Source organism: Diadema antillarum, unplaced genomic scaffold, assembly GCF_040938485.1.
Source record: "Diadema antillarum isolate AM-2024a unplaced genomic scaffold, OU_Dant_1.0 seq00001998_RagTag, whole genome shotgun sequence".
In the NCBI taxonomy this organism is placed as follows: Eukaryota; Metazoa; Echinodermata; class Echinoidea; order Diadematoida; family Diadematidae; genus Diadema; species Diadema antillarum.
In genome coordinates, this window is record NW_027272654.1 from 34493 (window position 1) to 47004 (window position 12512).

At 39.9% G+C, this 12512-nt stretch overlaps 1 protein-coding gene across 1 annotated transcript; it reads left to right on the forward strand.

Moving 5' to 3' along the window:
- Window positions 1–4974: 4974 nt before the first annotated feature.
- Window positions 4975–12238, forward strand: LOC139713537 (uncharacterized). The gene is made up of 6 exons (XM_071625261.1): window positions 4975–5168; window positions 6301–6403; window positions 7689–7887; window positions 8591–8657; window positions 10104–10225; window positions 11273–12238. Exons 1-6 carry the CDS (start codon window positions 5021–5023, stop codon window positions 12236–12238), a joined length of 1605 nt encoding a protein of 534 aa, XP_071481362.1. The 5' UTR covers window positions 4975–5020.
- The last annotated feature ends 274 nt before the right edge of the window (window positions 12239–12512 follow it).

Below are 12512 nucleotides of genomic sequence, written 5' to 3' on the forward strand. Positions count from 1 at the left end.
AAGTGAAATTCAGCAATCTGATGCACACTTTGGGTGGGATATTTGGACAATTTTCTATAACAAAAAAGAAGCAAATTTCCCTGTAAAAAGATATAAGTTGGGGGTGCAGAAGCACCCCCAACTTTTATTTTTCACAGGGGTGCTATGCCCCCCTGCTCAAAAAGTCAGGGGTGCTGCAGCACCCCCAGCACCCCCGGCTCCCAGGGGCCTGTCCCCTGCTTAAGATATAACGCAGAATTCATTCATTTAATATTATGATTGAAGCACAGAAGTTTACCACTCGTTGTGTTCCATTGTGTGCCAATGCACAGCACCCGGTTTGTCTAGGGTCCGCTCACACTTGATCACGCCGCGCCGCGCAGGGAAGGGCATACAACATGTAAGAGCAACCATGTGGTTAACTATACACAGCCCAGTCGCTGTACATGGTACGTCGATAGCGTAACAGCGTCTGGTCGGGCTACCATGTGGTGTACCGTAAATGCTTTCATCACGTTATATATGTTGACCCATTCACACACAATGTAGCGTCACTGCATCCCAATGGCAATGCGAAATCTCACACACATGCGGTATGCACACACACAGTGCGGTGCCAGAAGACACGCTGTCGAACCTGCAGTGCCTGAGGATAGTGATCGGTGGAAACTCTACTCGAATTCGCACACACTGCTCGATTAGGGTAAAATCTTGCACCGTGCCACCGATAATAAATTATAGGGCCGTAAAGTGCACAATTGCCAAATCATCGTTTCGGGGTCATAACTGCCTTCCACTACTACTACTAGCTCTTTTCTTAGGGCAGGCCTACCCCCCTTTTTTTCTAACCCCCAAAACACCATGAACACTGTCCCCAGCCTCCTTTGATTGAACTTGATTCTGCTTTTGCTAGAGTTTAAATTTACACTGTAACGTTAATATTAAATTTACTTCAAAGACAATTAATGACAATGAGTGACCTAACGGCTAGAATTAGAAATCCAATCCAACGCTTGAATCACGAAATTTCTATAAATTTAAACCTGTGTAAATTACACATTACAACCATGACATTGACAACATGAGCATTTCCATTTCATTTTCACAACGTTGGGAAACGTTGTTGTGCAATTGTGATGATAGATGATGTGATGTCTGATGAGATATCAAGGAAAACGTGTCGTTGTCGTTGCATGTTGTTGTTTCCTACCTAACCTGGTTTCTGACTGTCCGACTCAACACCCTCCTGCTCTGCTGCGCTGCGTAAACTGCCCTCAGCTCTGCCTCGTGTGGTCAGTATACCGGATTACTGTAGGTCCCGTCTACTAGTATTACTGTATACTGTTTTACAGTGTTTGTAGGTAAAAAGCAGGCCCAAAATAGAAATCTTATCTGCAGAATCAGTGTCATGTCACACGGCGTATCATCACGGCATCATGCACTGTGACGCGGTACCCCGGTCTATCGAGTCTGTGTACGTGTATAGTATGTATAGGGTTCTACATATGTACACTGCTGTAGTAGTGGCCATTCATGCCATGGCCTGCAGTTTGTTGTAGTGGAGTTAAATTGCCGCCCTCTTGTGTTTAATACTGCATCATTTGGCGCGCGCAAATTCGAGATCGCGGCGCAACCGGGAAGCAAAGAGCTAATTAGACAGGTAGGCTGATAGTTTACCTATATTTAGTATTAACCTAGTTATGATTGCATAGTGCTTTCGTGTTCATATAGATACATTTTATACATGTATTTGTGTTAAGTTGAAAGTTGACTAATTCTGTTTTGGAAAGCAACAGACGATAGATTTTGGCTCAAGTAATGGGCTAAGGGATAATTTGTGTAGTCCCACCTCATTATATTTTTGTTATGTTTTACTTTTACTACGTCTCTCTGGACTCAGTTTATAAAGTCCTGATTCCTGTTGAAATTATTTGACCACTTACAATTCTGTATAGATTTGCATTATCCTAGAATTCACAGAAATGTGGCAGGATTTCTTTAAGACGCATTTTTGATTTTTGGTGAAGTTTTGATGTGGGCTACAGGCTAGCGTAGCTCTCACTTTTGAGTTGAGTTTGAGTCTCAGTGAAAGTGTAAATTAAATTGCAGCTCCAGCTCCAGCATGGCATGCATAGATGGCGCTCCTGTCAATCCCACTTCTCTCTTGCCCAGTGGCAGATCCAGTGGTTGTGCAACCGGCGCACGCCCCCCCCCTTTATTTTTCCTTAAAAACAAAAGAAATAAAAAGAAATAAAATGAAATGAAACCCGGAAGTGGCACCAGAAATTTAGTTGCGGCCCCCTTTACAGAATTCCTGGATCCGCCCCTGCAGTTGCCCGACTATGCAGCAGATTGTAAAACTAAAATTTAGGACCTCATACGGCCATGGGGTATTGTCACCCCTGAATTCCAGTTCAAGTACTAAAAATTGCTTCAATTTGAATACATAGTGATGTAGGCCCTAGTCCAATTGTGGTAATGTTGACAACACACGTAGAAGTGTTGAGTAAAAAACCTCAGTTTTCGGACAGCCTCCAGAATCCGGACACCAATCACTTATCACAAGCCAGCAAATTCTATTATAGAATGGATAGCGAGAATCCTGCGATCTCATTGGTCAAGAGCTATGCGTTGATTTTGTACTGGTCGCACGCTGAGTCACAGTGGTAAACATGTTATCGCGCACTTGTAGCAAGAGTACGCGCATTTGTAACAAAGGTTCGCGCATTTCTAACAAAGGTTTGCGCACCAAGCAAGCGGTCGCGCACTCAGTACGAGACGCCTATTGGCTAAAAAAAATCATGCATCAGTTTTTACTGGATGCATGGTTCTGAAGAAAAACCATGTAGTGTGCATGCGGTAAGTATGGTTAGTTGCCTTATGCACACAATTCCGATTGACGCACTCAGAACTGTGCGTCATTTGTATACTGTCACAACACACGCATATCACATCATTTCACATTCACATACTGGTAATGTTGTTTACAACAGGAAAGTACCTTAGCAATGCTTAGTCACATCCAAAAACAGTATGCAACATCATCATGCAGTTCGTGCATCACACACAAACAGTTAGATGAAATCTACCACACAAGTTAATAAAAGAAAATAACATGGACTCTAGTTTTCTTACATTGTGGAAAACTTCATTTTCTTAGAGTGGTTTCCATTTGTGACCGTGCACCTCAAAACGAACATAAAGTCGCACACACTGATTTTGCGTGAGGACTGAAAATAAGTGAAATGGGTCAACCTAGCCGAACTTGACTTTTTCATATTTTCTGAAAGAGCGGGTCTTCTTTTATATTATGCTAAAATTTGGTTTCATAAAACGGGCAGGAAAGTGTGTTTTTTTCGCAGTTTATCTCGAACATTTTTGGTAGAATAGTGTGATTAGGTGTGTCTTTAGAATCCCTTTTTCATTTCTGAAAAACCTTGTCCACACTCTTCACTTTCAACTCTAATAACTTTTGAAAGGATAGTGCTACTGCTTTGAAAGTTGGCATTAATTATGGACAGAATGTGTTAATGAGGCATGCTTAATTTCAGTTAAATCTGATAATTCCTTCATTGTTGTTACTCCAGTGGTTTACATCCTGTTTTTTGTCCCATTCATCGCACAGCCAGCACGGTTTGGTAAAGATTAAGCGCTTGAATAGACACTGTACTTCAGAGCCTCTTTTCTCAGTTCACACTTTTCCTGAGTTTGTGCTTTCTTTCCAATATTTAGATAGGTTAGGAGAGTCCATTTGATTTGAGTTATACATCATTTTAAAGCTTAAAGTCTGCTCTTTCAGAATATGGTCTTAACTAAAAATTCATGTCTGGCGACTTTTTGTTTGTTTTGAGGTGCAGGGTCACATTTCATACTCATTGTTCTTTCTCCTTGCTTTTTCGGTTTTGTCACAGATACTTTTTTTTAATTTTTTTTTTCAACTGCATGTTTTCCCACATTTCCAGAAACATGATAAAGTAAGGCCCTTTTAATAGTTTGTACTTTGTTAAATTCTAATTTCACAATCGACGGGTAGTGCTGCCATGCGTGTGCTAGTAGGCTGTTCTTCCATGCGGTACAAGAGAGCACCAAAAATGTACAGAGAACATGCCATGCATGTCATATGCACTACCAATAGCTATCTGCGTGGTACAGTCTGATTATCATTATCACATGTATCCAATATTAACATTACAACTCTGCAATTGATTGGAGTCAATCGCAAGTCCCATGGTAAATCAATCATAACGCTGCTATTGATTTCAAATCTGGTTTATAAAAAAAGACTGTGAGAATGGAGTGGAAAACCAGTGTAAGAAAAAAAAGTTGTCAAGAAGGTATGAAAAATGAGGTTATTTTCTTTGCTTTGAGAGTTAGTGCGATGTACATGTGTATATTCATATGTTGATGTGGCTGTTTCCATCCTCTCCAGTGATGACTCAGAATAGTCTAGTCACATGTGTGGCTGTATCCAGCCACCTGGGGCTGGACTATGGACACAAACACGTGTACGCATGTACGATTTAGCCGGATGGTAAAGTCATCGTGTGCATGTGGCTTTATACTGTAAAATCAGAAATAATTGCGACATGAAATTTTCGTGAATTGTCACTGGCATTCAACTTATCTAAAGTGTAAACAAGAATTGCTGCATGTACAAGGTATTTTAATTTCACGAATCTTTGCTCTCTCGAAATTTACAAAATTAAAATGCACACAAAAAGTTCTGGTTCTACAGTTTATTTGTGTACTTCTTAATAGATGTAACTAGGGAAGACCTAGCTAGTGTCTGCCTATCACTCTCACTAAGGGGGTGTTGCAAGAAAGTCAAGTTGCAATTAATTGCAACTTTCTTGCAACACCCCCTAAGTCAGATTCATTTTCCTGGGAGGGGTCTTCTGGAATTAGTTTGCCATAAACAAAATGACAACAATGGTTGGTATGACCCTTTTCATCTTTCTCTATACACAGCGGAACAAAGAGCAAATTCAAGTAAAATACACTGCAACTCTTCTCTGAACGCCTTGTGTATTCTCGTGACATCATGGAGACGTCCATTGACCTTGACCTTGATGACCTAATGGAACCACTAGATGACCTTGAGGAGGACCTGCCAACAATCACAGCCTTGCCTGCACTTGACGATGATGATGAGAATGATCCCTTGAATTCCAGTGCACAACAGAACAATGGTTGGTAAAGTAGGCCTACAGTGATCTAATCTACTACACTTTTGCTCCAAACCAGGAGATTCATTCTTGTAGACTACTTATATCTCATGGAATTTGGTGCTGTGCTAATGGTTCATTGCTCTGATGCAGTATTGTGTTCGTTTACACTCAGTAAACCTTTTTTTTGTAAAGGGAGAACTCACATGTAAATCAGATGTGGAGAATTATTGGAAGGAATATGATAACCATCTGCTCCTTCAGATGAAAGCTTGCGCAATGATACAATTTAATCTGCCTGAATTACTTAACCTACCGTATACCTTTGAATTACTGTATTTTGCTATCGAGATATGAATCTACAGAGCTCTGTTCAAAGAAGCTCATGCATATATTATATATATATATATATATATATATATATATATATATATATATATACATTTCACACCAATGAGTCATGGGTGTGAATTTAACAATTTCACTAGTCAAAGTGACTGATTATGAGACAGAATTATTCTATAAGAATGGTGTATGGGTAAGGCTTCTCCCAGCTCGGGAGTAGTAATCACAGTCACACATTTCAAAAGGTCCTTGTCCCAAAAGCTGACACACTCGGCTTTGGCTGTCTTTGCTCAGAAACTGTCAGTGTGAACAACAGTGTGAGGGCGTCTGAAAGGGGCAAGGATGCAAAGATTCTGCTAGGATCGAAAGCTCAGACCCCTTTTGACTCTTTCACTCTGTATGTGCCACGTTCGCACACCCGACTCGGTCAACAGCATGCCAAATTCCCGTGTTTTGCCGAAACAATGCAAGCTCATAGCAGAGTGTCAGATTTATTGGCCAACTTTGCTCATTGCATGTCCGGCATACCGAAAATTTATAAATTGTTACATGGATTTGAAAAAGAGAATGTTTTCCCCGAAGCATGGTTGCCTGCATTGCAAATAGGGGGTTTACAATGTGGTGCATATAAAGAGTTTAATTATAACATTTCGTCACAAAGGGGAGTGATAGCAGGTTTTGCACACTTTATTTCCTCTCTGTCTAATATGCTATTTCCTTCTGTTAATTCAGGTATTTGACATTAAATGATTCTGCTTTTTTCTGTTCATTTGTTTGTTTTTTTGTGTGTATGCATGTGGCATACTTACAGGTCTTTTGGACACCCTGCTGGACCCTGGTGGACAGGCTGATGGGGAGGCTCCGGCCAGGAAGACTGTGAATCGGAAACCAATCCCCAAGCTGGACGCAGCTAGGTAAAGTCACATCTAGACCTGAAGGCCTTTGTAATCTTGTTTGATTGATTGATGAATATTTTCATAAGTTTAGTCATACTTTATACATTCTGGTACATACGTGTATGTGGGGGCACTCTGGCATAGTGGATAAGAGTCCCGACTCCCAATCGGAGGACCCGAGTTTGATTCCCGCCCAGTGCTTACATCCTTGGACAAGATGTTTTTACCCACCAAGTGGCAACACTGAAGAGGCTGCCCTGGATAAATATATTATTATTATTATCATATTATCTCTTCATGGAATCATCTAAGTAATGTCGCTTAACCCTATTCCCACCCAGGGGGGCATTTTGGCCCCCCCCCTTGACGTTTTGCGTGATTATTCCGCAACACATGATGCTCTCGCCGCGACATTTTATGACTTTTTTCTTTCAAGTATCGCGCAACTTTTGAGACCCAATTTGTTGCTCCTGGGTGTACCATTTTGAAGCCAGGCCCCTCTGAAAAAAATTCATCGACCCAAAAATTGCTCAAAAACATGATTATGTGTACAAATCCAATGTAAATTGTGTTTTTGCAATTAATTCATATAAAAATAAATATTTTTAATTTCATTGGCTGATAATGATTTATTTTAGCCTGACTATGCTTTAAAAAGTTTCTGCGACAAATTCTGACAAAAAAAAGAAGAAGTAAAAAACAAAAATACATAAGAAATTCAATAAACAATAAGATACATAAATAATTATGAAGCTGAATTTTTGCTTCAATATTATTGTTGAGGATATTGAAAAGAATATGTTCACCAAAAATTAGAAGACATGGAGCTTTATTTTTTTGTAATTTATAGGCAAAAATATATATATTTTTGCATAAATTAGTATAGATTAATTAATATAAAATACATAAATTAAAATTTGAAAAATCTAACTATACAGTCTCTACCATTGGCATTTACCTTAGTGCAAATTTTCATGAGGATAGATCTGAAGGGGGGGGGGGGCAAAAAGCCCCCCCCCCCCCCCCCCCAACGGTGGTTTCAAGTCCCTCAAAAAACCCGGTGGGATTAGGGTTAAAACACATAGACTGGACTGTCTTCTGCAACAGTGAAGCATAAATTAATGATGTATCTAGTTGTTCTCTACTGTAACTTTCTCTCATTTTGATGAATTAGAGGAAAGGGAGCATAGATTCAGATATGAAAATTCTATGCAGTATTTTCGTGCAGCAAACTTGTGTAACTAAGCATGTGCCATATTGTAGCACCTACATTTTGTGTGTGTGTTTGTTTAATGACATGTAGGTTGACCTCGGACAGGGGGCTACCTGTCCTGCTGAAGCACTTTGAGAAGGTCAAATTCAAGGGCAAAGGTCATGAGGTCGAGGACCTAGACAAGCTGATGCGTGTCATGGAGCACTGGGCGCATCGCTTGTTTCCCAAGATGCCGTTTGATGATGTCATTGAACGTGTGGAGAAACTTGGCAGTAAGAAACCGGTTCAGGTATGTTCATTTGTGTATTTCTCTCAAAATGCAAAATTTCTTACAACCAGATAGGATGATTCTTCATACAAGGTTCATTCTTGAATTTTATTAAGCACCTTTTATGTACATATGATTAGGTCCTTCCCTCCTTTATTAAAAATCAAAATGTGGCACTTTAAATTGATTTCCATTCGATACCATGTGAGAACTGTGAAACGCAATTTTCGTCATGATGGGTCAATGCTTTTTAATCCAGAATACTTTTTAATCCATAACTCGGGTTTATAGTCGTCAAAAGATTTTTTTTTTAAACAACATTCCCGCAAAAGTCTTGAATTGGTGTTTCTCTCTCAATCATTGGTGTAAAAATTGGCATGAAATTCCTGATACCCCATGTGTATGAATAAAAGATTGCACTGTACATTATTCAGCTAAGCAGCTGCTACAGTGTTGCCTTGTGTTCCTGATTTTGTGGGATTATTCCCTGAAAAATAAAATATCTTACAGTTTTTACAAGAAAGTGTAGAATCTGCCTTGATTTGGGAAAATTTTGACTGGGGGGGGGGGGGTTGCATGTATCGGTAATATGGATGTGTCGATCTCCCTGCATGGAACTCCCAAATTTTGAAGTGTGAATGATGTTGGCATCCCTGCCCTACTGGTCAAGGGTTTCAAGGCCGTTATGTGGAATACTGAAAAGTGTGCATCTCTTCACCCCCAGACATGCCTGAAGAAGATTCGACTGGACATGCCACTGATGGATGAAGATTTCATCACAAGAGGAGACGGTAAGTGTCCAATAAAAGTAATTCCATGTTAACCCGTTGAGGACGGGAGGATTTTGCTACAACAGGCATTTCCCATAGACACCTGCCCGAGTTTACTCGGGACTCGTCCTCAACGGGTTATTGGTTCTACTCCATTCTTGGTCATGCTTACTTGTACTTTTGCACTTGCAATGCTGGCAACTAGCGATTTTCCATGAAATATGCTTTTGAAGTAAAACATTTTTTTGTTTGTTTTCTGCTTTTGAAGTAAAACATTATTTTTGTCTTCTGCAATATAATTTAGCATAATCAGTATGTGCAATTTTCTAATTTTTTGCACAACGCTGTGTGGCTGTGTCCTTCCTTACTGGCGCAAAATATATTTGCCTTCAAATTTCATTTTATTCATATATTTTTTTTCCGTGTATCAGTCTGTTCTTGATATGTGGAGGTTTGGCATGCAGTCTTTTGAGTATTTGGACTGAGCCAGTTCTAACCTTGCATTAAGAATCACGAATTCAGGAAAACAGTATTAATGGAAAGAAAAAGCAGTTTTATGAATGCCATGTCTATTATCTTTGTAAGATATTCAGAACTGTATCTTGTACATGAGTCACATACAGGCTTAAAAACTAAAACTTTTCAAAGGGAATGACATGAAAACTATATTTGGGAGAGATATTGCACAAAAATTGTTTCCTCACCATGGAATAATCGTATCATACACTTGTTAATAAAAAAAAAAAATTACTAACATGTATTCATTTTGTATTTCATGTATGCACAAGATTAATTGTACATACATGTGATTTCAACTGTCATGAAGTCTTAAAGGGTGTGTACAGTTCTGGTCGAGGCGAAGATTTAGCTTATAATGTTTTGTGAGATATTCAGAAACCACTCTATGAGATGTCAAAGAGCATGCGGTTCTAAGGGGTATCAAAAGTTTATTCGATGAAAATCGGTTTTGAAATGGCTGAGATATCCAAAAACAAGGTGAAACAAAGAGATACTAATAAAGTTTGGGCATGTCGCCTTTTATTATTAGCACTTTTTGGGATATCTCAGCCATTTGAAAACCAATTTTCATCAAATAAACGTTGAATCCTTCTTAAGATTACATGCTCTTTCATATTTCATAAGAGGCTTTTCATTATCTCACTTAGGAATGTTGAAAACATTAATCCCTACCTCAACCAGTACTGTACAGTCCCTTTAAGATCATGGTCTTATTAACTGCATCAAGATACTTTCTAAATTACTTTTTTCTTTGATTTTTTTTTTTCAGTTAAGTGTGGCATCTCTCAAACTCTGATATGAGTGAGCATAAATATACTCTTTAGTTTCCATGATTCTCCTTTAATCATCTCTGTATCACATCAAGATCAGCACAATAGTCCTTTGTATTAATGTGAACACTCTTCTTGACCAACAACTGTGATGCATGTCTCTTATTTGATGGTAAAGAGGCAAATGATGGCACTGAGGGTGGACGAGAAGACATGGCAGCAGATGAAGCTGATGACATCTTCCCAGCCTCAAATTTGGGTGCCGCCCAACAACCTCCAGATGATGTCAGTATCCCGAGAGTAAGTCTAGACTTCTAATCTCTACTTCTACAGTACATTCTCGTTATAACAAGCACAGTTTTAATGAAATTCCAGTAACAATGAAGTGAAAATTTAGGCCGCAACATCATCCGCTTCATGTTTTTTATTGTTTATTAATTTTGTTAAGTTATAACAAAATTTTGATACAATGATAGAAAACTGCTGGTCTCCAGGACTTCATTATAACAGGAGTCCACTGTACACCCGAGCATCCAACATCTGTGTGTCAACTGATTTACGTTAGCAATATGCAGCACATGCTTGTCAGGCTTCCCCATTCTGCCCCCAGTGTAAACTTTTCACATTGACCCTTGTTCCAAAAACCTTCAGATTCTGCCCCTAGTTGAATTTTTGACTTGCTGCAACACTTCACCCTTGGACTGAGTCTAAGGAGATGATGAATTTCTTATTGGAATGGTAAAACATAAAAGATTTAGCTCCTTTCTTGAACCCTTCAACCGAATTGCAAGAGATATCATAGCAAAGGGAACCCTGTTTGGCTGTCTGTTTGCAAAAGAACTGACATAGATTAATTCCTGTGAGAAGAGTTTCTACCGAAATTCTATTATAGTATGTAGTGCACTCTCATTATTACAGACACTGTTATAACAAATTTTCAGTTACAACAAAAATGAAAATTTAGGCCCCAACATAATCAGCTCTATATTTTTCATTGATTATTTGTTCGGTTACAATGAAATTTCAATATAACGAAAGAACATTGGCAGTCCCAAGCAGTTCGTTTTGAGGGGAGCTGACAGTAGCTTTTTATCAGCATATCATTTCCCCAACAAACAACATGAAAATAAGCTTTGGTCAACTTCTTTAATATCCGACTTCGGGTTACATCTGACCTCACATTCAGACACTCTTGTAAAAAGATGCTAGGCAAGCCTCACAGGTGCTCAGAAATGGGGACTTATTGGCATAGCCTTTTGAGAATGAGATGAGAATTTGTAGCTCTACCTGATAATGATGAGTAGAAACTTGCAGATCAATTTTTCTGCTTCAAACCAACTCCTGTAGGTTGACTTGACTGAAGATCAGAAGGAGCGCATCAAGCGGAACAAGCAGCTGGCCCAAGAGCGCCGGCAGGCCAAGCAGCAGGGAGATGCACCCAGCAGCCAGGGCAAGTCCTCTCAGAGCAATGGGGTGAGCAGTGCAGAGCTTGAAGACGTCATCACTATGGACACGGGAGGATCAAAGAAAGCTTCTTGGGAGGAGGATGATATCGACCCCGACGAGGCCGAGATGGAGGCCGAAATCTGGACCCAGATGGTGTCAGAGAGTCAGGTGACTGGCTCCAATGATTTGCAGAGGAGTAAGAGTACTTGTACATCACAGACGAGTCAGAGGCAGACAGTAACTCACGACGTGGAACCGGACTCGGATGATGCGGAGATGGAGAATGAGATCTGGAGTCAGATGGGCGTGACGGGTCAGAACGCTGGACCGGAGAAAGTGGACAAGGGGGTAAATGGTACTTTGTTGTTGCAAGCGGAGAAAAAGCAGGAGGAGATCATCAACCTTGATCCCGATGTTGATGATGAGGAGAGTCAGGGGGGTAAGGGTGCCAAAGCATCAAATAAACCACATGAGGAAAAAGATGATGCTGATGTTGTGAGCGATGATGATGAGGATGATGTCGACGCAGATATCATTGATGCCGAGACTGAACCGTGGGATAAAATGATAGAGCCAGTCGATGAACAGCCATCAAAAGACTCACAAGGTGATGGATCTTGCACGACGGGCCAAGCTACAAAGAAAAAGAGACGAGGTGTCATCGAGGATGATGATGATGATGATGAGGAGGAGGCAGACACTGAAGTTGATGATGCCCAGATTGGAACCGAGATCTGGAATCAGATGACGGAACCGGTTCCCTCTCAATCGATACCCATCTCCCAGCATGAGGAATCACCAATCAAGATGTCTTCCGTTAGAAAGAGGAGCAAGAAAATCCTTGATGATGAGGATGAGGATGATTGAATTAGGAAAACAAAAGCTCCTCTTTGTTTTGGCCAGACATGTGGACTGCATACTGTATAGTGGAACTTTCTGTAAAGAGATTTTAAAAAGTTTTGCCCACCTTTCACACTACAATGCGTTGTCTTAACTTGAATCTTAAGTATAGTGAAGAATCAGTGTCGAAGGATGCTGAAATGTGCAGTTTTCATTTTACTAATAAACCACAAAAATTACAGTGAGGTAAGATAAGTATATTCTGTAATACCTCAGCAAAGGTACACCTCAATGGAAATTT